The sequence below is a fragment of the Cydia strobilella genome, chromosome 16, assembly GCF_947568885.1.
Source record: "Cydia strobilella chromosome 16, ilCydStro3.1, whole genome shotgun sequence".
Taxonomy (NCBI): domain Eukaryota; kingdom Metazoa; phylum Arthropoda; class Insecta; order Lepidoptera; family Tortricidae; genus Cydia; species Cydia strobilella.
The window spans coordinates 5,419,261-5,446,670 of record NC_086056.1 but is presented as its reverse complement, the minus strand read 5'-3'; the positions used below and the strand labels follow the sequence as shown (position 1 = coordinate 5,446,670).

The window sequence follows — 27,410 nt, the reverse complement described above, 5'->3', positions numbered from 1 at the left end:
TGTATTTAAATATGGATAAATGATTTATTTATTTGCATTAATTATTTTTATGATTTTGACCCATGTTCTTTCACTGATATGCGTTAAAATTGTTAAATAACAAACGAAACCGTCAACGCCATCTATACGACAGTAAGCCAAAGCTAGTAGCGCCCTCTGAACGAGAATCAAATTTTCTTGATTTTCGAGGCACGTTTTTTCCTTAGACTGTATCCATCTATTACGGAGTTATATCTATCTTTGGTATTGCCATTCAGCGAGGGAATGCTGCCAGCATCTTCGGAACAATGCCACGGGGGCCTTATTTAGATGTATTTTAATTTAGATTAGTTTTAAATTTTATAATAAGTAGTTTTATATATATGTAAAGTTTATTTGTAACTCCTTCAACTGAAGAATAAGTATTTGATGCGATTTTCTAAACTGTATTACCATGATATAGTTTCAGTTTTGACAGCCAATTTGAAACAGTACGGCTACCATGAGTTCCGTAAATGACAGTCGAAAGTGAGAAAGTTAAGGAAAATGTATGGAGTAATTGTACAGTGCCTCTACCGGTCACGTAAAAAACTAAAAAAATCAACTGGCACCATGAGTCACAAACGTTTTAACGTGAGTTTTCGATACATGCCTAACTTCACACCTAAAACGTTCTCTTTCTAACTATATAACGAAAACTGAGCCAGAATTATTATAGGTAAATACTTTACGCCGTTTACGCGAATAAACGTGACAGATGTCATCGAAAAATACGTGCGTTTTCGATGTGACATTTTCTGTCAACTTGGAAACAACAATATTTGAACGAAATATTTTTATTCGGATGTTTATTACCGTTTTATCATGTTACAAATGCATTTCCGTTATTAAATTATCATTTAAATGCTTAGTTAATCATTGTAGTTTTATCACGACTTACCTAAAACACACGAAAAAACAGAAGTATTTGAACGTATGCTAAGAGTGTCAAACAGTCAAACAAAAGTTTAGAAAATAATATTAAAATAAATAACTACACTGTGTAAAGTTCGGTCGAATTAAACGCCTTATAGTAAAACTTTTGTTCCTCAAAGAAAACAACCCCACGAATATAATGATGGAGTGTTATTGTAAGGCCTAATCCTATCAGACAACCTGCCATGTCTGTCCATCGATGTCTTTATGATGTCTCGATACCTTTTCAAAATGCAAGTTAAATATACCATATGATTAGTGACTAATGTATAAAGTATGAATGTGTATAATGCTTAACGTAGGTAGCATTAACCTTACGCCTAAATAACCTATAAACTTATTCTTTTTCAGGAGTATAACAACAATGATAGTAGCTGATGAAACTTGGAAACTTAAGTAACAGCTATGGAACTGTATGATCACAGCCACATCATCTGATGTGGCCGAATGTGCAGTATTCTGGATGTGACTTGGCCAGTAAACATCATTACACATTCAGAAATGATAAAAACAGGAAGATATCTGAAGAATCCATATTGTTATACAGTGCTTTTAAAAAACTAAATAAGAACTAAAAATATGTTGGTAGTGAAAGTTAGATGTATAGTTGATAAATCACCTAAACCTGAGTAATCTTTAGGTACTTTAACCGCTTCGAACTACATATCAATGCAATTTGTAAATAAAGCTGGCCACAGGCAACTCTGCAAATTCTAAAAATGTTATATAGTCATAGAGGTAGATTATGCTAGATATTTAACTTTGTGAACACTTGCTAGAAAAATGATGTACCTTCTGGAACGCAACAATATTTCCAAGGTTGTAATAAATAATAATAAAGTGAAGTGGTATTTTTTGTTTAATAGGTTTGTAGCATATTTGGTAAGTATGTACAACTAACAGTAATAACTACATCTCATACTAACTTCATATATAAGTATATAAATAAGACTATATGAGATTTGATAATTTAGATTATCATAGTAATACCATTTTTGTTTGCTTTTGCGTGGATCTAATCTGCTTGTCATTAGACCCAGTTCACACATACAGTTTCTGATACAGAAAATCATGTGTAATCAAAACAACACTATGGTTTAGCAAGCGGTGCATAGGCATATATATATATATGTATAACATTTAAAACTCGCGTTTTGAACACATATTAGATTAGGCCCCATTCGCACGAGAGCTTAAAAAGCGTCGCGTTAAAACCCGACGTTGGAGCTTTTTTACCGTTTGTGATATTTGTGTTCATATGAACGCTTACTCCCTGCAGTCCCTGCCTTGTGGAAGTGTAGTAATAAAAATACGCTTCATTTTTTAAGTAGTTTATTTGCGTATTCCGGTAAAAATGGTCGGGACTCGACTTCTTGAATTAGGGGGGGGGGGGGGGGGGCGACACATTTTACCACTTTAGATACCCCACACGTATGGGTTTGATGAAAAATTTTTTTTTGTTTCAGTTCAAATTTTTTTTTTCAATTTTTGTGTGAAAATCTTAATGCAGTTCACAACATACATCTACTTACCAAGTTTTAACATTATAGTTTTTATAGTTTCGGAAAAAAGTGGCTGTGACATACGGACGGACAGACAGACATGACGAATCCATAAGAGTTCCGTTTTTTGCCATTTGGCTACGGAACCCTAAAAAGCGCCGCGCTTAAAAACCGCCTTCGTGTGAATACATACATGGTTATCCATTTGTCATTCAAACGCTTTTTTAACGCACGTTGAAAAAACTCGTGCGTATGGGGCCTTATTTACCGACTATAGTTGGTTAAACCAAATTGGCAGTAAATAAGAACAAAAAAACTATACTCATCCTTTTCTTTTGGGTGCTAGTACCAGTGAAAGACAAAGATAGTATGATTCTCTCTGTCTATGTTTGAAATGAGCATAAATCTAGATTCATGTTTGACAAACTATAGCAATTTTATTTGGTATGAAGTTAGCTGCATAGTTCGTGTTTAATAATCAACTTCAAGTATATTATTATTTAGTCGATGTGGCCTTGTTCAGTTACGCGTTTGTACTTACAATTTGTCCTCTAATTTGTTTGTAAAACTTATGAAAGTGGCTACATTAACTATGGATGAAGTCGTTTCTTGTGAAGGGAAGGGATGTGTCCACGTATTACTCAACGAAGGCAAGGTAAAATCGTTAAACTTTGTAGAAAAACGGGATATCATTTCCGCGCCAAAATCAACACACGACTTTTGTATTCTCAGATAAGTCAGTCGCATAAGAGAAAATTCTGTACGGCCGTTTACAAAACACAAGGGATTGTTGTTTTACTTCAATTAAGGCGTAAATAATTAGTGTGACAGAGAAAAATGCCTGCAACTTGCAAACTTCGGTGTTCGCGGTAGGCCCTGATATGTTTGTAAAATTATATCTAGTAGTAGTATGAGTATGCTCTGTGCGCTATATTAGCTCGCCTCGATACGCTAGGAAATTCATTTGAGTACAAAGAGTGAAGATTGGACAGTTATTACGAAAACATAATCTTTCGGCTTGCCTTACTCCAAAACTCTAGGCACGCCACTGATGATTTAGCCCAGAATTTTGAATTCAGAGAATTATAAACATTATATGATAGCTTAAATAATATTATTAATATTAAATTAACAATAAACACATACATATATACAAGAAAGTAAATTACGTTGACCGCGTAGACATGAGTAAATATGTCAATGTCAAAACTGGTAGTTTGCTAAGGATTTCGATAGGTAATTTACCGTTTACTCATACGTGTGATATTTAGTTCTTTAGGTGACACCTAGAGGCGCTGTACAATACTCCGATATAATTCTTGCTCTGTTTTTTTAGTATACTTAGAAAGGGACAGCATCGTTTGCAGTGGAGTGAAGTTGGGCACATAATACGTAAACCGACGTAAATATGTGACGTACGGCGCGTTTATTCACTTAAAGTAAGTGAAATTTACTCTGGCAACTGATGGTAGAGGTACAGTTGTTTCGAATCCCAGGGAAAAAATACATACGACAGCTGGCTTATTGATGTATTGATACATAATAAAAGACTTATAGCAATACCTACTGACGAGGGCTAGTTATAAGAAAGCTAACAAAATCAAGACAAGTTTTGTGTCCAGTGGCCAAGGATCTTCTTTGTGCGTGGTACGGCCGCCCACAGTCATATAACACTTCCCTGTTGCAAGAAACTAGAATGACTGCCGTGTCACTCTCATACTGTCAAGCCGTATTTTGTCTTAAATTTATTGATAGTATGACTGTCATGACGCAAACTAATGTTTGACGGACGTAGAATCGACTCAGAAGCTTGGCTTAAGAGAGTCTTAAACCAAGCAAAGTAAACGAGCCAAGCGTCATCAACGCGACATCTGTTCGTTACGGGCACACTACACCTGCCTGGCTTGTGGTCATGTTTGCCGCTTCCGTATTGGCTTACACAGCCATTAAATTTTGTTTCGCTCTACCTGACAGTCCTGACACTGACAATATAAACATTCCTTGTTTGTTGATATGCGCAGAAGGCATAAAAACTAAAGACGTGATGAATATGATAATTATATGTTACCAATGCTAAATGCAGACAGTGCACTTGCGCCAAAAAAGCTCGAGTAGGTATCATTATACAATATATATATATATATATAGTTTGTCAAAGGACTGTCTTATTTCAAACATAGACAGAGAGAATCATACTGTCTTTGTCTTACACTAGTACTAGCACCCAAAAGAAAAGGATGAATATATTTTTTTTTTGTTCTTATTTACTGCCAATTTAGTTTGACCAACTAATACCTACGCAGTCTCAAGTTTCATTTCTAAAGTGTTTAAAATATTATGGGCTGAACCGAAACAATAACACCAACCAGATAGTTTGAAGTTATTATGTTTGTTTATAATTTGGTCCTAAACGTCAAAATATGTAGCAGCGCCATTTGTCCGCCATTAGTCATTGTCCGCCGACGCAGACACCCACTGCATTGATTGCAGCCAGTACTGCAACATTACTTACCTTGCCTTAGACACCCAGCCCCTCTGAATATTTGTAAGGCTGCTTGTCGTGGTCGACGCTCATAAAGCCAAGCCAAGCAAAAATTACATACAAAGAGAGTTACGGGGTTGCGAAAGATTTTTTCATATTACAGGAGGTCGCGAAAAATTGTCGGCCTCGGGTGGTGGATCTGCTAACTTGGCAAATTTGTAAACTTGACTTAAATGTAGATTGTAGTTTCAACTTCAGTAAATTGCAGATTCGCAAAAGTTCTAAGGTTTTGCAAATCTGCAAATGGCCTAATATACGCATATATATATGCATCTGGTGTGTTTTTTACTGATTTGGCTGAGCCGTCGACTCGCTCAAACTAGAATAGCGATTGGAACGATCAGTTATGCACTAACCTAATACACACAAAGAATGCTTGGCAAAGAAGGCTTGATGGTTTTATTGTTCTTTAAACTCGCAAGCGAAACAATATAGGTTATATTGTTTTGTTCTGGTTTTAAATATTGTAATACTAATAATAGGTACAAAATATCTACATACATAAATAAGTGAATTATACTTTACTAATTTATGTATGTAGATATTTTGTAAATAGGCCCTATTTAGTTTACAGTCAACCAATTGATGTCTGGGCCACTTTATATATCTTGTCACAATGAAAAAGTAGCAAACACCGGGCCAAAATTGGCTCTACATCTACAATAAAAATAAGTTTATGGCAAAATTTTTGGTACAAGCTTTTATCGCTGACTGTACATATCTTTCCACAGATAACTAATCATCGAGAAAAATTCTAAAAATCCCAAACACAGATTTCGTTGTTTTATCACAGAGTTCCTATGGGCACCTGTCTCCATCATCAGATCAGCTCGATGGTACCATAATATTGCATTGTCACCCGACTTACATATCTATGCAAATTTTCAGCTTCATTGGAAGTCGGGAAGTGGGACAAATTTAACTTGCAAGATTTGACCCTTACAAACATAGGTACATTGCAAGTTAATAAAAAGCTTGTAAAATATATCGCTATATTTTTCTGGACGTTAGTGAGGTGACGATAACTCATTGCTGGTGTCCTACTTTATTACCTACATATAACATGAGTTTCACATGATTATCCATCTGGTTTCTTGAGCTAATAGTCGCTTCCAACCTCCCCTTATGGCTTATGGCGACCCCATTCCGCACACTAAGTTTACCTTAAGTTCATATGATGAGTGGTTACACTTTCGCGTAACTACAATGCGTTATATAATTCTAAATTAATATCTTCGGACGAAACCCTCCGTATAATTATAATTGAACTGCACTTACATTAGCCATCAACAATTCGCTCGGATCACTGTTCACACTGAATACTGATGTACGTTAGTCACAATCTACAAGAGACACCTCATTATTCTAATAGCACCATAAGAAAGCTCTTGAATAGATCCAAAAGCAAATATCACTCTTCCTGTAGATTTGTTCGCACACCACCTCCGGCGTCTACCCTCTTGTCTTCACCCAAAAACACACAACCACGAAGCTGTTATTTAACTTAAACGTGACTACGAGTGCCATCTACTCCATGACGTTGGCAACTACTAACCGATTCGCGATATTCGCGACAATTGGTATCGAGTCAAAGATATTGGTTGGCATCGCTTTGATGTAATCGACTCTTATTAAGTTCGCATCCTTGCGGTTAGTGTCGAGCTCGAGATGTAATGGAGGTGAGGAGGCGGTGTGTTTACTTTGTCGTAGGTATTTCCGCAAAGAGACTTTGAATATCTTTTGTTTTTCTATAGTACCCGTTGTCTGTCCTCCACCTTTATGTTATGTATCCTACGATAGACAACCGTTCGCTAGTTCTAGAGATAAAAAGCTACATCTAACGGGAAATTAAGTAAACACAGTAAATCAGGCGTTTTATACAGATACGTGTTCAACCTATGTATACTGCCTCTACAGCAGACTCGGGTGACTAACAAGTTGAAATTAACTCAAGTTTCGACTTAGTTTTAAAGTCAGGTCTTAAAGTAGACGACTCGAAAGACTCGAGTTTTAACCAACACTATTACCACTGACTGCGTCGTTGCGTGGCTTGTCCGCTAGGCATCCAAGGAATTGTGTGAATGGACTTTTATGGGACGCTTGCCGAATGTGGTTTACTGGAAAACCGTAAATTTAACATTTCGTATCGACTGTGAACCATCACCAGTGTAGCTACACTTCAAGTTTCTATTAGAACTGTACGTAACCGGAGGTCTTAATTATACAGGTCTAGTGAAGAGAAGTGGTTGGTCCGCATTTGTGAATAACCAAGACTGAATCTATAGGCAGGTGAGGAATGTCGACGCAGTCCTGTAGCGTCGCGTCGGTAACTAAAATACCAACCTAATGCATTGGATTGCATATCTCATATCATCGCATTAGGGTTCAAAATTGCTATTAAGTTGTATGGTTACTTATAAGTATTTGCGGTTGTTGTTAGTAAGAATAAGAATGGATCAAGAAGTGGTATTGGTTTACATTATTGTGATGGATATTTCTATATACATAATATAATATATCATTTACCTGTCTATATTAAAAAACATATGATATATAACAACATGTGATACAGGTACCTAAGTATAATAACAAATTCAAGTAAATTAAATATAGACTTATTAATCAGCATTCAGCAACGAAAAAATAATGGCTCAGTGCAGAATTGTCTGTTTATAACCGTCCGCTTTTTAAGGAAAATAATAGGCTACTATTATAACAGTAGGCTACGCTCGACAAATGGGCTTGGTCGTGAATTATTACCTCGTTGAAAGCATTTAATTAACGTAATAATGCTATTACGCAATATTAATGACGGGGCTCGAGCGCGCTTTGCTTGTTTACTTTGGATTCTCAACCTTTGCTTTTCATTTCATACTGAAAACTTCATGCCTATACAACCAAAAAAATGCACTAATGTAAGCAGTGTTGGCCGAAACGTTAATGCAATTAACCATTAACCAGTACAAATTGAACCGGTACAAATTAATGGTTAATTGCAATTAACGTTCGGCCAAAACTGAATGTAAGTACGTATGTAAAAATGCATTGTTGGTCATTCAATCAGTATTGCGGTATTATGAGGATTCAGCGAGGATGATCCCCGAGATAAGAGACAAACTTTTTGCGAAACTTGAATATTTTCGTTTGCGGAAAAAACCTTTAATTTACTGTAACATTAAAAAAAAAAACCAGACACTTTAAAATTAACCGACTTCTAACTTCCTTGTTTATGGGCTAATAGCTCTTCAACTGCATCAACATTATGCAACATTGAGTATACCTCTTATCTATAAGAGCACCGACCATGATTCTCAAGTGTAAATACAAACCACTCTATAAGAGGCGTTTGCGCAGGCCGGCCTATTTTAGAACAGCCGATTCACTAAAATCAAATATCAATGTATTTAATTTTATACAAATATTAGGGCATTCGCGCAGAGTGGCTTTCGTTTTTGATATTTACATTAAAATAATAGAATAAGGCCAGTTTATTCAAATAAAGTCTACATAACAGAACATTTATAAACAGATGAAGTTTCCTTGTGAACCGCGTGTGAACGGTCCTATTTTTATTTTTAAATAAAAAAATAAGTAAGTTTATAACACAAAAAATATAACAAGAATAAATCACTACTATTACAGCCATCTGACGGAAATGTATCTTGTGGTCGCTATCATCTTATTAGTGCACATGTTTATTTTTTTAGTTGGAGGTACTTTAGATGACTGCTACCACAAGTACTAAGTTAAATTAAACCTACTAGTATGTAAGCTGATTATCATAAACCCCACTGCCATTTTTCACCGCCGTATGTTAATACTGCACTTACTTATCCACCGTTCAATTCCTATACTTGTGTTGTTAAATTACAAATCAGTCCGTAAACATTGAACCATGCGTGCGCGCAGCTTAGACTATTTCCAGCAGCGCACGATTGCCACTAATTAAAGAATGTGCGCACTTGAGCCAATATTGAGCCGGAGGACCGTTACAGGCATACTTTCTGCCAAATACCGAATATTCGGCTTCTGTCGCGGCATTACATGTGAACATTTTCAATTACATTAATTATGAAAACTGTTTGCCAATAAAGCACAACGTTTGCTAAGTTTTCATTTTTGTTACTCAGAACTAGTGAATATAATTAGTCAATCAAATCGAATAAACAAAATTATTTGTAATCAACAAATGCTCAAAAAAAAAAAACTTCGTATTTCAACTTTCCAAAAATACATTTTAAATATTAAATAATAGTGGTTTGCGGTTATTTTTATTGCGTAATTTTTCTTTTTGGGTGGGGTAGGTATAAAAGATATTCGGTATTCGGCCGAATAGTAGGCAACATTCGGCCGAATACCGAATATTCGGCAAAGTGGTCGAATACGCCGAATACCGAATAGTTGACGAATATTCGTGGCATCTCTAGAACAATTCTTTATTTCTGATGGAGAACAATAATCTGACCAAAACGGGAACTTCAATTAAATTCTTATGAAAATTCAAGAACTTTTTAACTTTTTGGAGCTTTCCGCAACATGCATATCTTTTATCATTATAAACCATCGATTAGCAAATATTTTATAAGGGTATTTGACTAACGTCAAATACCCTTATAAAATATTTGCTAATGCTAACGTCGGTCAAAACGAATTTCCTACTATGGAATTTAAGAGCCCGGTTACGATTTTAGTCGCAAAAATGTAAAGTTGATAGATTTCTTCTGTGAAATTGTACACCTTTTGTTACCTAATTGAAATAACAGGTACTGGTTTCTATTAGCACGACTTCTTATCTCTAGGTTTATCAGATCATTTTTTTGAAAAAAGGCTTACTAAATTAGTAATGATTTTTTTTCTGATGGACGTTTAGGTAAACGCGTGTAAAGCACTGACTTTGATGCTCTTATTTGTAAATTTCGTAAAGTTTGGACTGCTAAAAATGGTAAATTTGTATTACACATATTCTGTACTCTAGGTTTATCAGATTACATTGTTGTTATATGACTTAGAGTTCGAGGAAATGAAAGTTAAACGAATTCAATTTTCTCCAGAAATGACCTCAAAACAAGTGACAATTTCTCCGAAAATCTACTTATTTTCGACGTAGATTGCATACTCAAATAATCTGCAATGTTTACTTAAACTGTTGCTGTACTTCATTTTATTTAAATTGCAACTTTTATTTTCTGACGATTTTTTAAAAACTTCCCCTTTTACTGGTATAACATCGGTGACACGCGCCCGCGGCCTCAGTCCCGCGCGGGAGCTGGTAGAGGCAGGACGTTTGTTGATCGGCTCCGCACGTTGCATCGACGACGACGAAGTTATTTATCATTGTGTGCGTCGCTCGCCGTGTAAAAAGTTATATTTGTTTGCGTGTTTGGCTGTACTGTGTGCGTGTAAACTGCGACCAGAAACTTTAATCCTTGGGTTGTAAGTACTTGTTTATTAACCGCCTTCAAAAAAAAGGAGGTTCTCAGTTTGACCCGTATGTTTGTATGTATATGTATGTATGTATGTATGTATGTATGTATGTATGTTTGTTCGCGATTATCTCGCATTTGGCTGAACCGATTTTGATGCGGTTTTTAGAAAAGTGTTTGTTACATTCTGGAGAAGGTTTTAGTATACATAGAGCTCGGCTGATGCTGAACCCTGGCTGTACCTAGTGGAACGCAGGTTTAGTGCAACATAGGCACACGCTGTTTTGGTCTGTCTTGATGAGCAATTAGGAGAGCAGTACCCAAGATGGAGCTGATGCTGAACCCTGGCTGTACCTAGTGGAAATCAGGTTTCGTGCAACATAGGCACACGCTGTTTTGGTCTTCCGACACGTCTTGATGAGCACTTGGGAGAGCAGTACCCAAGATAGAGCTGATGCTGAACCCTGGCTGTACCTAATGGAACGCAGGTTTGGTGCAACATAGGCACACGCTGTTTTGGTCTTCCGACACGTCTTGATGAGCAATTAGGAGAGCAGTACCCAAGATGGAGCTGATGCTGAACCCTGGCTGTACCTAGTGGAAATCAGGTTTCGTGCAACATAGGCACACGCTGTTTTGGTTATTCGACACGTCTTGATGAGCAATTAGGAGAGCAGTATCCAAGATGGAGCTGATGCTGAACCCTGGCTGTACCTAGTGGAACGCAAGTTTGGTGCAACATAGGCACACGCTGTTTTGGTCTTCCGACACGTCTTGATGAGCAATTAGGAGAGCAGTACCCAAGATGGAGCTGATGCTGAACCCTGGCTGTACCTAGTGGAAATCAGGTTTCGTGCAACATAGGCACACGCTGTTTTGGTTATTCGACACGTCTTGATGAGCAATTAGGAGAGCAGTACCCAAGATGGAGCTGATGCTAAACCCTGGCTGTACCTAGTGGAACGCAGGTTTGGTGCAACATAGGCACACGCTGTTTTGGTCTTCCGACACGTCTTGATGAGCAATTAGGAGAGCAGTACCCAAGATGGAGCTGATGCTGAACCCTGGCTGTACCTAGTAGAACTCAGGTTTCGTGCAACATAGGCACACGCTGTTTTGGTCCTCCGACACGTCTTGATGAACACTTGGGAGAGCAGTACCCAAGATAGAGCTGATGATAAACCCTGGCTGTACTTAGTGGAACTCAGGTTCATTTATTGTTATCAGAACTTCCACCCCCTTTTAACCCCCAGTACCTACTGCATGTTAAACGTGTGGTAGCTCTGGTCAGGTGCCTGCTTCATCTGGCAGCCCTCCAGGTGTTCCAGGTCTTGAAGAACTTAACCTGCCTACAGCATACTCTACCAACTTCAGATTAAAAGAGTTTTACCCCTGATCCGATGCGTCCAGCAGCACTCCAGGTGTTCCAGGTTTTGAGCTGTCTCCGTCATACACTACCCACAACACGTTGAGCGAGTGTTACCCACCCTTTGCCCTTGACCCTTTGCACTCAGCAGCACTCCAGGTGTTTCAGATCTGGAGCTTTCCCCATCATACACTACCAGCGGCACGTTGAGCGAGTGTTACCCGTTACCCCTGACCCTTTGTACCCAGCAGCACTCCAGGTGTTCCAGGTCTGGAGCTTTCCCTATCATACACTACCAGCAGCACGTTGAGCGAGTGTTACCCCTGACTCTTTGCACCCAGAAGCATTCCAGGTGTTCCAGGTCTTGAGCTGTATCCATCGTACACTACACACTACCAGCGGCATGTTGAGCGAGTGTTACCCCTGACCCTTTGCACCCAGCAGCACTTCAGGTGTTCCAGGTCTTGAGTTTTCTCCATCATACTCTACCAGCGGCACGTTGAGCGAGTGTTACCCCTGACCCTTTGCACCCAGAAGCACTCCAGGTGTTTCAGGTCTTGAGCAGTATTCATCGTACAACCAACAACACGTTGAGCGAGTGTTAGAAGAGTGGAGAAGAGAAGAGGATGACTTTGGAAATAAAAATTATTATACACCCTTCCCAACGATTAAGACTATCTCCATAATATCAAATTCCATCCAAATCGGTTTTATTGGATCCCATACAAATTTCCATTACCCCCCCCCCCCCTCCCCCCCCCGTTTCTGGGGTAAAACCTATCCTATGTCCTTCCCCAGGACTCAAACTATGTCCATACCTCATTTCATAATAATCGGTTCAGCGTTTATTGATTCCCCATACAAATTTCCACCCGCTTAAAGTGTGACTTCTTGAATAAAAAGTATTCTATGTCCTTCCCCGGGATTCAAACTATCTGTATACCAAATTTCAACAAAAGGCTAGTTTCCCCTCTGGGTTGGAACGTTGGAAAGTCAGATGGCAGTCGCTTTCGTAAAAACTAGTGCCTACGCCAATTCTTGGGATTAGTTGCCAAGCGGACCCCAGCAGACTTCCATGAGCCGTGGCAAAAAGGCTGGGATAACGCGAGTAAGATGATTATAATATATATATATATAAGATATTGCCTTAGTGCAAATCATTATCATCATGCTATATAATTTGTATGTATTATATGAATACATAGGTAAATTGTTAACAGTAATAAACGATTATATCAAATTTACCGAAAGTTTTATTTTAACCTAATTAAAGTTAAAAAGTGACGCATAATGTTGCGAAAGTATCAATATTGTTTAGGCGGTCGCGTTATTTCAAGCAGCGGCCGGCGTTCGGTTACTGTGTAAAAGTCGTATCTTCGCGCGTTTTCAAATCGACTACGGGCACTTAATGAAACACTAGCATGTGACGTCACAATCAAATAACCTACTCTTTGTAGTTTTATAGGTGTTTTAAAATAGAAATTGTGTCTAAAAATAACTGCTGTCTACAGATTATCTTCATCACTGGAATCACTATTTTTTTTACGATATTATAACAGAAAACACTGGAAATTCTGATTTTTACGTGAGTCGGTGAGAAGAACAGTAAAAATTTTGTTGACAATGTTGACATTTCTGTTCTGACGTATGAAATGTCAACGATGCGTTTTGAAATTGCATCGACTCAACTTGTGCGTTCAGAATTATATTTAACATCATTATAAAAAATCTAACGTTTCTTATGGAACTTTAAGGTTTATGACTTAAAATTATTAAATAAAGCTAAATTTGGTATTTTTTATTAGATTCTCAAACCATTTATTTAATGATAATTAATATCGAACGAACCATTATTATGAGCGTTTTACGTTTTGTTATCTGTCAAGCTACTTAAACACGCTCCATCCAAGGTCAAATTACTTTCCCCACTAGTGGATAAAATGCGTTTTTCCCCGCTTGTTTTAAAGGATAATAGACGGCTTTCCGAGCTAGTGAGGGGAAAAATAATTTATTTAAAATTTAGTTAAATACCAAAAAAGTAAGTAAGGTAAAGATTTTATCTATCTGGTTCATGTGACGCAAAAGTGCACACATATGTACAATACTAGTTACCCAAATCCTTTATCGCCTGTTGTCAAACTGTATGCATAAAAGAAGTGCAAACGTCTACAAGATAAGCTTTTCGAACCAAGTTTCGAAACTCAATAAGCTTGTCTGTGACTTCACAAAGATTTTTACTATGTGAGTAGACATATGTTTTACAGACATTTTGATTGCTTTTAAAGTGTTGTAAAAAAACACCAGAAGATTAGTGTGGAGCTGCTATTTATTATGTAATTTATGTAAGTGTTAAATACTGAATAAGAAGCGTTTTTTTTCATGATTCATTTAGTTCTAACTCATTCAATACTAATATTTTTTTTTTCTTTATTTAGGAGTACCAACAGATAATACATCTTACATGCTCTTAAATCTATATAACAATCATGACTGATGCTTATCTAATTATAGGTAACCACATCTTATACCCCACTATAGATGAGTTCGTATATACGCGTTATCGCATTTTTTACTCAAAAAATATATCAAGAGCTTATTTTTAGCATAACCGTCTATAATAGTCACGCAATCGTTTACGAAAAACGTTTGGTAATCAATCCCAATTGTAAAACCATCGATTTGTAAAATAGGGCTGGCAACTTGGCAACGCCAGAGTATTTTTATAAAACAGAATAAACTATGAATGTTTTATATTTTATTGATTTGGACTTATAAATAAATGTCAATAAATAATTAAAAATGATCACTATAATATTAGTAGAGGCTGCCAATTTTAATTTCATGAAAGTAAGCCGGATTCACTTTAAGTTAAATATCCAAGAATTCCAATATTAAAATAAAATTTCTTTGCAATGCACTTAGGTTCAAGATGATAACGATTGTCTTTTTAAACTATTTGAAGATTTCAACGGAGGCGGTTCTCTATACATCGGGATTTTTTAAAATGTGGTATGTTGCCTCATTTTTAGGGTTCCGTACCCGAAGGGTAAAAACGGGACCCTATTACTAAGACTCCGCTGTCCGTTTGTCCGTCCGTCTGTCTGTCACCAGGCTGTATCTCATGAACCGTCATAGCTAGACAGTTGAAATTTTTACAGATGATGTATTTCCGTTGCCGCTATAACAACAAATACTAAAAACAGAATAATATAAATATTTAAATGGGGCTCCCATACAACAAATGTGATTTTTTTGCTGTTTTTTTCCGTAATGGTACGGAACCCTTCGTGCGCGAGTCCGACTCGCACTTGGCCGGTGTTTTAAAGACGCCTGCGCCGATAGGGATGTTATTTATAGAGATTTATTTATTTATTTGTCACGAATATTCGGCAGCTATTCGGTATTTGGCCTATTCGGCCACTTTGCTGAATATTCGGTATTCGGCCGAATGTTGCCTACTATTCAGTCGAATACCGAATATCTGTTGCACCTATCTAGAAAAAAAAAACAATAAAAATAACCTAAAACTAGGTATAGGTATTTAATATTTAAAATGTATTCTTGGATTAGTTAAAAAACCTTGTTTGAGCATTTGTTGATTACAAAATGTTTTATTTTGATCATGGGTCTGATTTGATTGACTAACTATGTAAGTACATTCATTAATTCTGTTCAACAAAAAATATATCTTAGCAAACGTTATGTACAGTATAATCTTTCTTGATGAACAGTTGACTCAAATTGTTCGCATGTCATGCCGAATATTCGGCGCTTCGGCCGAGAGAGGGGCCGAATATTCGGTATTCGGCCAAAACCACTATTTGGGGCGTATCTAGTTATTTAGTTCCTTTTTTATCAGGTCTAGATCTGACAACAGGATCCCCCTGGAGAAATTCAGCGGACTCTTCAACTTTTATCGGCACCTCTTGATTTTTTATAGTAACTTATTCATTTTCTTTGTTTGTTAAAATTTATATTGATTTTTTTAAAGGACCATTAGGTATTTCATGGCACAACCCTATTCAGGATACCGATGTCCGAAAGCGTAGGCGGGCGTCGCCCCACATCGATCGGTACAATGTTCCATTACATGCTGTAAATAAACTAACAAATGGTAAGCCTTATTGCATACACATTATGGTCCTTCGATAGTCAGTTTGTTTTGTTAATACCGCACGTACCGCGACATATGTGCCATTTTCAACCAAAAGGGTACTTATTGTCGCTTGTCAGTAAGGCGCTATTTCCATATAGCTTTATTTAGAAATCAACCTTATCGGTAAGCGACAATGTGGTACCCTTTGGTTGAAAACGTCACATATGTACCAAACACAGAACCTATTAACCTATCTGTGTCACGCGAGTTCGTGTGAACCAGCCTAATTACTGGTAGTGTTTACGAACTTTTATAAATATTAGGTGTCTGTCTGGACAAAATGTACTCAAGATAATACACCAATATCATGCCATAGTACGTTTCATAAATATTTATAGGTTCTCATACCGCTAGTCAGAATTATCAGATTTCTTCAGCCTACATAGGCAACACTTAAATACTGATTAAAGCTTTCACGATTTTTGCACATTACTAGTTACTCAAACGGGACTTAATCGCGTATTATTTGGCTTTAAAAATACCTCTAACTTAACTAACAAATAGTCAAAAACTTTTTAGTCGCCGGTCTATTAACATACTGGCATGTAACATAAACATAGCCTAATGGCGATTGCTTGCCATTAGGCAGGCTATATGCATTGTCAAAAAAATCATGTTTGATACAATGGCTTTTATCGCTGTCTGTACTTTTCTCTCAACAGGCAACAGACAACAAATACTCAACAATCAATTCTAACAAACCCAAACACAATTAGGATGTGTTGTTTTATCAGTTATCACAGAGTTCCTATGGCCACCTCCTGTGTCCATCATCAGATCAGCTCGATATTACCATAATATTGCATTGTCACCCAAACTTACTTATGTATGTTGTGAAGTTTCAGCTCTCAATCGAATAAAGGAAAGTAGATTTTAATTTAGCTTGCAAGATTTGACCCAAACAAAAAAACAGGGTAAGCAAAATAAAAGCTTGACAAAAGAATCTTCAGCATGCCTTATTAAGGCACTTAAAAGGATCGCTTACTTAAACTTAATACTCTTAATAGGTAGGTATCTTTGCTTGGTGTCAGTGTGGGAGTATGGACGGATTTGGCGATGCAGCCGCGCCTACGTAGCAAGAATCACTGAGTTCGCAAATGCTTACTTAGTTTCCATGTTACATCTACATTAGACTTAAATGTTGGATCAGTACGAGTATTTTTAAACTGTTAACTTGTAAATCAAACGGTTGAAAATATAAAATGAGTACCACAAGCGAAAAAAATATTTGTTTAAAATGTTTTTTTATTTTTTACTATACTTGTATATTTTTATATGTCTTGTACTATATTACTATACGCGTGTAGACATAGACATAGATTATTCATAATATTTTAAATATAACATGTCAATCATGCAAATGTTCTGTTGCAAAGGTGTTTCAAATGTATATATTGCAAATGTTCTTTCGTCCGGAGTGTTCAACTCGACCGAACACCAAACTAGAAATAAATGAATAAATATTATAGGACATTCTTACACAGATTGACCAAGTCCCACGGTAAGCTCAAGAAGGCTTGTGTTGTGGGTACTCAGATAACGATAAATATTATATTATACAAATACTTAAATACATAGAAAACACCCATGACTCAGGGACATATCTGTGCTCATCGCACAAATAATTGCCCTTACCGGGATTCGAACCCAGGACCATCGGCTTCACAGGCAGGCCAGACTGGTCGTCAGAAATATCACCAAGCAGATATAAAAATACATTGGTAAACCATTTACATAACGATAAGACTTTATTCGCATTTAAGAATTTAGGCTTTAGGTTTATAGAAGTCTTAGAACATCCCCGGAAGCCGTGTAAGGCGAGGCGTGCGGCAACTTCGTGCAGCGCGCCGCTGCGATGCATTAAACATGCCACTGGGATTCACAGGAATGCACACTAAAGTGAGATTAATTATAAACCTTGCTACCACGTGATAATGTCTATTGCCGGTTGGGCTGGCGGCCGTGGAAACATTCATGGAAGATTCATCGGTGTTTAAGGATGGCACTCCATAGTCCATCGTGTAACGGAACCTAAGAGACCCCAACACATTGTTACTACATATTTAGAATAAGGCAAAAATATTTATATAGGTATGTTGTTGTTGTATTTATTTTGTATAACGAAAATAGTTACGTAAGAGGTATAAGGGTCCAAACCACAGGCGACCCTAACCCAACCCTTTCCGAGTAGATAAGTATTTAGGTACATTTCCAGTACCCCATACCCCATAATGGCCCTTAATCATATTATGGCTGTCACGTCATTATGTATGAAGATACATAATTGTTTTAACCTTAGTAATTTTGGGTCCAGTTTATGTAATTTTACATTCTCGTCAAGGTCCTGGGCCCAATTTCCCAAATTAAGCGTTGTCATGGTTGCGTCGGAAATATTTAGCACAGTCTATCTATAACATGACAAATTTCATTATCGTTAGAATACTCGTAATTTAAAAATATAGGTAGCTACATTCCTAAGCCTAAGGTGCCTTAAAATGTTGTTCAGATTTTAAGGCCCACTTATTTCCTTGCTTGTACCTACTTTATTTATTGGCCCGATTAAATAAAATAAACATTATTTAAAGATAACGCAAGGAGCTGTTTCTCTTAAAATTTCAGGTTTCAGGGTTCTATTTCAGGCCCTCTGTACGCCACTACTAATATTTGTCGCTTAAGTATTTAAGCATGATAGGACATAAGTTTGCCAGTCCTCTTATGTTTAAAATGAGCCAGAGGACCAAATCACTTACGTATTTATTATTAGCGTTAACTTAACTAATATGTAGATTAAGCTAAAAATTAACAACATGTGGACCTAATGTTGTCTGTATTAATAAATTAATTAATTAATTCATTAAGTATTACGTACACCTACGACAAAAAGAATGGAAATTATTTTTAAAAAAAGTAACTACTGACTATCTATTTAATTACATTGTTTCAATGTCCAATGGCGTTGCTTATATTCCAGGTTATACCAGTTTCTTATTTCGAAGGTGAACAGAAGGCTTTTTAACGGGAAAGGTCTTCTTTAAACCAACCAAGTTTTGTTTCTTATTACCATACTTTTTGCCTGGAGTGTAGTAAGAAAGACTTAAAACTGCAAGTGGTACAAATGGCGACTGGCGAGCATTCTCAACACAATTATCGTATTATCCAATCCAATCGATAGCAAGTGTTTAGTCCAATTTAAACGCGTGAGCCAACAAGACAACAAACGGCCGATATAGGGCATTGGGGCGGCGTTTTAGTTGACCTGAATTACCTGAGCTAATCAATTTGTCCGATGCGTTGGTAAATGTGGAACAAAATTGTTTTATGATGGCATTGATGGCTATAAAAGCGTGGAAACGGAAATTTCTGACGCGATCGATGTACCTAACATTTGCGTTCCCTATTTATACTATGATGACTTGTTTTCGAACACTCTTCATTTCTGTCGCCATACAGCCTAATAAATTTGTACCGTAACCGTAACCTAATGCCAAAATGATGCAGACTTAACGGTTTTTTTTAAATTCTGATTTGAAAGATGACCGACATCAAATAGGATGAAAATTAGAACTCACGAAAGTGCACACATTCTACGTTCGTTTAGTTTCCTATTACGCACTCCGCATGATGTCAATTGATACAAAACTTGATTCTAACGACAATCAGTTTGGTTCAAGTATCCGGCCGTTGATCTAAATAAACACTTGTAATAAAGTGTCATTGGCCTCCTCGTGACTAAATTGCTACTTTATCAGTTCCAGTGGCTGAGTAGTAATTCCGAGGGTCAAGGTTCGCATCCAGCCTGGTTCAGGGTTGTTTTGTGATTGAAAAACTCAGGGCATCGACCAGACGGATGGAATAATATAACACAAGTGACCCTAGTCCCACAGTAATCTCAATAAGGTTTGTGTTGAAGGTACTATGTTATAGATGTTGAAAAGGTATAGGTATAAAAACAAAAAAAATCTTTAATTGTTATATCCTTTTTTAACGCTCTAGATAAATGAGCTTACCGAGATTCAAACCAAGGACTTCAGGTTAACAACCTACTAACAACGAAAAAAAGTAAAGTGGCCTTTAAGTGGGTACGTAAAATATGGACTCCCTCTACGTATAGTTATCTCGAGGTAAAGTTATATCAGTGACGAAAGAAGGCAAGTCGAGATAGTTTTGTGAACCAATACGAATTTAAGACTGGATTTGTCATAAGTCGGTTTCATCACGTGACACTATATGTTGTGATAAATTGATAATGAGTCATACCTATTACCGGTTGTTTGGATCATAAGTACCTACTGTCGTTTTTTGCACATATGTAACTAGCTGTGAAATATAAATAGTCGTTATGTTTAATTTAAGTTGACATCCGTATCTAGTTAACTTAAATTCATGCTGCATAAATGGTTTGTCATGTTTTTATTTCACAATTTCATTTATGTTGATGTTATTATTAGTTTTATTTAAGAGCTTTATTGACGGTAGGTATGTATTGTATATGAAAATAGGTATTTAAAATTCACCGATTAATTGAATAGTGATCCCTGGCAGTTCTTATTTATCACAATAGTGAGATGTAGTTAAAAGGTTAACTACGGTTAACTAAGATATATGTAGTAACAACACTAGTAACTACAGGTTAATAGGATGACAAATGAGAATGGCCCATAAATGAGTCGGTTATAAAAATAACCAGTTGGCTATGAAGAAGTCGTAGCTAAATCAACGAAAAATATCAGCCTATTTGCAATCATTTCTGGATTGTACATAAGTAATACTATTATGAGGCGTCGTAAATCTATATTAGATTATTTTATGTCATTTATAGGGTTCCGTACCCAAAGGGTAAAAACGGGATCCTATTACTAAGACTCCGCTGCCCGTCTGTCTGTCTGTTTGTCTGTCTGTCTGTCCGTCTGTCACCAGGCTGTATCTCACGAACCGTGATAGCTAGACAGTTAAAATTTTCACAGACGATGTATTTCTGTTGCCACCATAACAACAAATACTAAAAACAGAATAAAATAAATATTTAAGTGCCATACAACAAACGTGATTTTTTTGCCGTTTTTTGCGTAATGGTACGGAACTCTTCGTGCGCGAGTCCGACTTGCACTTGGCCGGTTTTTTTGTAACGTTTTTAATCTAAAGGAAGAAGAAGACAGATCTCTCCATCTAATTCGCCGCGCGTTTTGTAGTCAAGTGTGAAAAACGCACGTAGTGGCACGTACCAACCAAGTCTTCTGCAGTCATCGACGACGACCTCATGCCATTGTTATTAAGTCAATTATCGTATATTTCTTGTCACCGATAAGTTAGTTTGCTTGTAACGGTCGAGCGCGCTGCCCTTGAACTCTGGATGCAGACGTAGGGTTGGCAAAACGATTAAAAATCAGTTTTTTAAATAAATAATTCAGTCTAACCTAAGTTATGTAGGGTTTGGCCGGACGGAGAATGTTTTTATTACCTAACTAGCTAGCCAAAGTTTTCCTTTGAATATAATAATAATACTTACTTAAAACCTAAACTATATACATGAACAAATTAATTATCATTTTAGTTCATATCAGTGATAAAGAATTTCAGGTTTCCAAAGGCACTAAATCACAAAATTCAAACAAACAATAATTTTAAGATATTTTGCCCAAAATCAAAATTAAATATGTATTTTAAGAAATTTGTTTTATAACGTATGTATTGTATTACGTATAACCATTGAACCTAAAAAATAACAAATGTCGAGTCAAAATAGTGAAGTCAACCATTGTATGTAAATGACACCAACAAATATGTAGAGTCCTAATATCCAACAGATGTTCCAAGCTCACTCGACCAAACATCAGCCCTACTAAAAGCCTTTCAATTAGCCAAAGACAGGTGTCAACCCTAATGGAACCCTTGTCGTGACGTCACACTTGATATGGAACGTCTCTGGAATTCAAACGGCCTCGCATCGGGAAACGACAACACCGCGTATGGTAATTTTATGAGTGATTGAAATATAAACCTTAATAACATTAATTACAGTTGAGTTTATGTTGAAGTCAATATGCAGATAAGAGTTTTAATCGACCAGATTTGTTAACATGAATGATGAGTCATATGAGTCAGCTGTCGTAAGGCAGTAAAAATGATGGTGTTCCAAGAACCGTGATCCATTAGCAAAACCTCTGAACCTTTACCTTTGGTATATTCGGGTTATTTAATGTATATATGTATTATGTTTTAAATAATCAACACATAATAATATGGCTCTACCGCCAACGTATAAAAATACGACTCTACCGCCTGTGCCTTAAGAAATTACAATGAAGGAAAATTATTAATAGCTATATTAAGCTGCTCTTAGAATTAATTATAATAACAAATTAATAATAAAACTGTCCGTTGTGTTTGGGAAATTGTTAAATTTTTTTCTTAATGAAAAAAATCTGAGTTAAATGGTATATTTACACTAGTGAATTAAACGTTGATAAAGTCTACATAATATTTGACGTAATTTTATTCAGTGGGCGAGTTTTTCGACAATATTTCAAAAACGCTTCAACTGATTATGAAGTTTAATATACTTTTGTGTCAAGTTTTTCAGGAAAAGATGAATTTATGTTGAATCAGAAGCATAATAACAAATATGTACATTAATAATTAGGTCACTATGATTACATGGTCAATATGACTTTTCTGGGCATAGTATTAAATAAAATATTTATAGCACAACAGAATATAAATGTACATAACAGTAGTTGATTCATTATACAACTTGCCTGCATCTGCATTAATTTCGAACCGCCTTTCTCCATTTTCGTAGACTCCAGCACACAAAATAAACAACTAATTAAAATCACCACTCAAAAGTCACAAATAATTGTAAACAGTCCTTCAAAATAAGTAAATAAATACGCGCGATTTTCCAAAACTACATAACGTTCACAAAATTTGACACACGGCCGAATGTCACCGGTGACCGCGAAAATGAGATTCAAATGTAGAACGCGCGTTCGGATATTGCGGTCAAATTTGCAAAATTAAATTGTTTATAAGTAGTTTTTAGCGCGAGTTCGTATAGCGATCCAACAACCACCCGTCGCCTGGCGACTCGAGCGCGTTGTGCGGTTGTGTTGACTCCACGTTGACTCGATGCCGGCATGACTGTTTAGGCATGCTAAGTAAACTGCGGCCGGTGTAATACTTAATCTAACCTACATATGGTTCATTGTTGCTTGATTCATTCCCTATTTAAAGTTGGTGAGTAAGTACGCTGACTAATCGGCTGCACCTACGGCCTATAACTTGGTCATTGCATATTTTTTCTCTAAGTGAAGAGTCAAACGTAACGCGACGTAACAAGGAATGAATTTGAGTAGTGAGCAAGCTTTAAAAAGTTGTTTTTTTTTTATCGAAGACTAACGTGTAAAAGAATTTAAAAGTTAATTCGTTCAAATAGAGTGCTTTTTGATTTGCTTTACTGCTGACAGACTAAAGAAATTTGCAAGCCTGCAAACGAATTCAGTGAAAGCGCTATCGCGAACCAAAAACGATTAATCATTGAAGTAACTGTGAAAATTGCAGATAACAGACAATTCATTAGAATAAGTAACCTGACATAGCAACCTAAACGTTTCTAGTAAATTGAATCAGTATAATCACCACTTTTAATTAAAAAGTAAATAAAACAAATCATGTATGGAGTTGCGTAATATTGACTATAGTTTTAATGGTAGGAACTACGTCTAAGCTTACTTTGACCGATATAGGCTCTCAGCTGTGGGAAAGCCCGACAGGCTCAAACCAGAACAAATTGAGGAAATGTCATTATAAACGTGATATTGGCCACACCTTGCCATTGCAGAGTTAGCTTAGATTAGACCAATGATAGATCTATGGCTTATACTAATATATGGCTGCCAGTTACGCTGTATTTCCTTATATTACTTGTAGGAAAATAAAAGTCATGAAGTTCAGCCGCACTGGCGTTTATTTTACAAAAGTTACATACAAACATTCATATTTTGTAATGTTAACATCGCTATGTGTACTGTGGATGTTAAGAGTGCCTGTCAACTAGAGATCACCCAGCCGTTACAATAAACGCCTAATAATTATACATTATTACATAAAAGTGGTGATTTATCAGTACGCAGTAACCCAACTCTGGTGTACAGTCGCCATCAGATATATCGGAGCGGCCGAGGTGCTCAAAAATATCTGAACACGCACTTAACGCCTTGACAATAGAGGCGTGTTCAGATATTTGTGAGCACCTCGGCCGCTCCGATATATCTGATGGCGACTGTACAGAAGTACGCGCAAAGTACTGATGTGCCTTCGGAAAGTCCAAATTGTAAAATTTCTCACGTTTTTGTGTGGGACACGAAATTTTCCATTTTCAAAATGGAAACTTCCTTTATATCCTTGTAAATTTTCGGAAATTTTGGGAGAATTTTTCCAACGTTGGGAAACTTTTTACAACTTAAACACATGTGGTGTATGTAATATTAGGTATTAAGATTGCGTGATCATCTAAATTTCGCTGGAAAAACAGCACAAAAAGAACTTGAACTTGAACAGTAGCTTTATGGGTAGGCAATAATAGGAATTCATATGTTAGGCAATATTTGTCAATATCATAGCGAAGGGTATACTTACTCGTATATCTAGGTTTGCATTTGGTTGCATCTCATTTCATTTGCGTGAAATATAAAGACTGTTCTAGTACTTATGTATCATATGGCACTCAAGTGAGCATCTCAGGTTAACAGGCACTGGCAGGCTGTTCATTATATAGCACGTAAACATTGTCGATTAAGGTTTACGCTAAGTTATTACTTTTTCGACTTTGCAGTTCACCTACTATTTCAAAAAGCTCCGTAGAGCTGGCATTTCTTGATTAGGTTGATTTAATTATCAACTGATCTGAGTTAAATAGCACAGAGATTTCTCTCCGAGGTCCTACTCAACATCAAAGGTTTGTCTTCGGTTTCCGCGATAGTTACTTATGAAATAAAACTATGAAAACGGATTATATCGCGTATATTGAATTTATAATACATCCCGACGTTTCCTACCCTTTGCAGCGTTTGTAAAAGGTAACGTCTGGATGTATTATAAATTCAATATACGCGATATAATCCGTTTTCATAGTTTTATTTCATCAAAGGTTTGATAGGATTTCATGAGGAGTTGGGCTAGCTGGATTAGCCTATCCCCCCTCACGCAAAATAGACGCTCGTCATCGAGTTGCGGAAACCTGCCAATTACAAATAACTGCACACAGGAGTAATTTTTCATTATCATTATGCAATATGCAGTAGCTATTTGATTTGAACAATCGTCAAACATAGCAACCCAATCAAGAACTGCGGGTCAGTCCAAATTCGCTCACAAAGCTGTGTAGGTTTGTACTTATAGACATGCGCGATGTACAATACTCTAATCAGACGCATAAAATATGTTAAAACGGGTCATGTTATTACGGGTTGGGTTAGCCGTCTCGAACGGATGTAGATAATGCTCCTCGTTATAGAGCGAAACACCGTTTTAATGTATTTATAGGCGATTATATAATTAAAATAACTGGTTTTTCAGGTAGAGATTAAGTTTATTTAAAATGTGATAGATTAATATAGATAGAAGTAGAGTCGGACCAAGCTAACGCTGCATGGCATTTGGAAGGACAATGTGTGGCAATGTCATAATTTGTCAAATTTCTACGTAAATACGATTATAATGATCACACTGATCTTGTCAAGTCGGTGCAAAGTTTTTTTAGACAGACTCTAGTAATAACCACATTTTGTTATAATAAAAACAAAATTTCGGGATAATAAATTTATAACTGTTTGATACGGCACGACAGATTCTTTTTAAACACCCTCGAGGGCAAGATTAAGGAGAAAAGACGCAGAGGACGGCCCAGGCTTACGTATCTCAGCCAAACAAAAGAAAGTTTCTGTCGTGTCGTACGAGGGAGTTAAAAGGCTGGCCCAGCAAAGAGAAGAGTGGCGATTACTCCACCGACGAGAGCATAGCTCTTAAATATTGATGATGATGATACACTTGTGAGCGAACAGGACCGAAGGAACAATAACACATGGCACGACGTCGAACCTACCTACTCACGTCTACGCATCATATTTTGTCAAGACTGAACATTAGTATTACTACTTGCTTGATCTCGTTGGAAATACAAGTTTTGTAACCGAAATTAAGGCATCATGTGTTTAGAATAACACTGTCACTGGCATTAAGTTGCAGTAAAAATAAGTCCTCCAATATATATTTTATTGAAGTACATTACATGCTGAAACGTATTAATACATACTAGTAAATTAATAATAAACATTTCAAAATAAAAACGAATAAAAGGTACACCAGGTCACCAGGCATTGTAATTCTAGTGTGTCGGTATGTTACAAAATGAACTCTAATATTATTTAGGTACTATTATTTGAAAGAAGCTGGTTTTAACCAACTTATTTTTACAAATAATTTATGAAAACTTAACAAGTATTTAAATTGTTTCTTTACTAAACTTTCATTAACAAGGATTGAAAAAATAGCTGTGTTTTTGGGTTGTTTTGAGGAAGGTTGATCACTGGAAGTATCAAGTATATAATTACATTAATTATATAAGAATAAATACGTGTGATTCCAAGCGAGATCAAGCGTCTATGACCACGCCCTAAAACGATTATATGCATGTTCGTCATGCACCCCTTACCGACATCCTAGCAAGCACGACTGACCAGCATCTTATTGCTGCTTAATATAAATCAATTCATTAGTTTCTTATGAAAAATAATTGGACATGCTTATAAAAATACACTTGTTGGTAAAAAACTTTAGGTTCAGAGTAGTATGGCTGAATTTTAATAACCGCTCTGGATTAGTAAGCTTATTTTATGTTAATCTGGACCATTTACTTTCAAATTATTATACCTTCTTACTAATCAAGTTATGTTACAATACCGTTTCTCTAAGTGTCATAGAGACCATCAACTAATATTAACTTCTCCTGACTGGCGTCAAAACAAATATTATCTCCTCGTATAATATTATCGTAATAATATTATCTTGGTTCTTAAGCGGCCCAAACAACACTAATACTATTCTTAAGATATTACTTGCCGCCCCCCTGTTCTCATGTCGATTGCATTTTGCTTGACAGTTTTATAAGGTTTTAAGTTCACTGGCCTACTTCTTTCCTAAAGTTTCTTGCCATTAATACCCTCAAAACATACATAAGTTTAACGCCTTCCATTTTATCGAAGGCAATAATCGTGTTGAGAAAAACGGAATATATTAACTATTACAAATTTGTATAACTTGTTTTTAACAAACATACATCAAAATGGAAACATTGAACATGCAATATAACTCCGGTTTACAACCGGAATTGTTTATTTAATTATTTTAAATAAAATAATGGCACATTCACGGGAACGCTCACTAATCTTAATACTTCTAATTTATTCTA

At 36.4% G+C, this 27,410-nt stretch overlaps 1 protein-coding gene across 1 annotated transcript in view; it reads right to left on the bottom strand.

The window, feature by feature from the left end:
• LOC134748564 (uncharacterized) overlaps positions 1-23,037 on the bottom strand; it is a 45,509-nt gene extending 22,472 nt beyond the window's left edge. Inside the window, exon 1 of the mRNA XM_063683353.1 lies at positions 22,699-23,037. Within this exon, the coding sequence (XP_063539423.1) occupies positions 22,699-22,734 (36 nt within the window). The 5' untranslated portion in view covers positions 22,735-23,037. The remainder of the gene's footprint in view (positions 1-22,698) is intronic.
• Between the last annotated feature and the right edge of the window lie 4,373 nt (positions 23,038-27,410).